General features: G+C 61.1%; 1 protein-coding gene across 1 annotated transcript in view; it reads left to right on the forward strand.

The window, feature by feature from the left end:
* Positions 1 to 7: 7 nt before the first annotated feature.
* Positions 8 to 380, forward strand: part of TXLNA (taxilin alpha) — a gene marked incomplete at its 5' end in the record, with an annotated part of 6821 nt that continues 6448 nt past the window's right edge. Inside the window, one exon of the mRNA XM_029087488.1 lies at positions 8 to 63. Within this exon, the coding sequence (XP_028943321.1) occupies positions 8 to 63 (56 nt within the window). The remainder of the gene's footprint in view (positions 64 to 380) is intronic.

Raw genomic sequence — 380 nt, forward strand, 5'->3', positions numbered from 1 at the left:
AAACCAGCAGCAGTCTGGCGCTGGAGGAAGGCGACTCGGCGGAGGCTGCGGCGCCCCGGGAAGGTGGGGGGTCCCCGGGCCCTGGGGGGCCCCGCTCCCTGCCCGCGGTGGATGGCAGCGCTGACAGCCCCAGCAGCGAAACGCCCGAGGGTGGGTTTGGAGCCTGGAAAGCCTCAGGCTGGTGCTTTCTGAGGGTGGGCCACTGCATCCAGCTCCTCTTACCTGTGTAGGAGCAGCTGGGATTTCTGGGGTAGAAAGTTCTGGTTTCTCCCTATTTCTGTGTGTTTCTGTGGTTCTGGAGGTGTCGCTTCCTGACCAAAGCGTGGAGCTGGTTCTCACCTGAAAACAGTGGTTTGTTTATCGTTGCTTAAACCTTAAGG

This window comes from Antrostomus carolinensis, unplaced genomic scaffold (genome assembly GCF_000700745.2).
Source record: "Antrostomus carolinensis isolate BGI_N321 unplaced genomic scaffold, ASM70074v2 scaffold41041, whole genome shotgun sequence".
Lineage (NCBI taxonomy): Eukaryota > Metazoa > Chordata > Aves > Caprimulgiformes > Caprimulgidae > Antrostomus > Antrostomus carolinensis.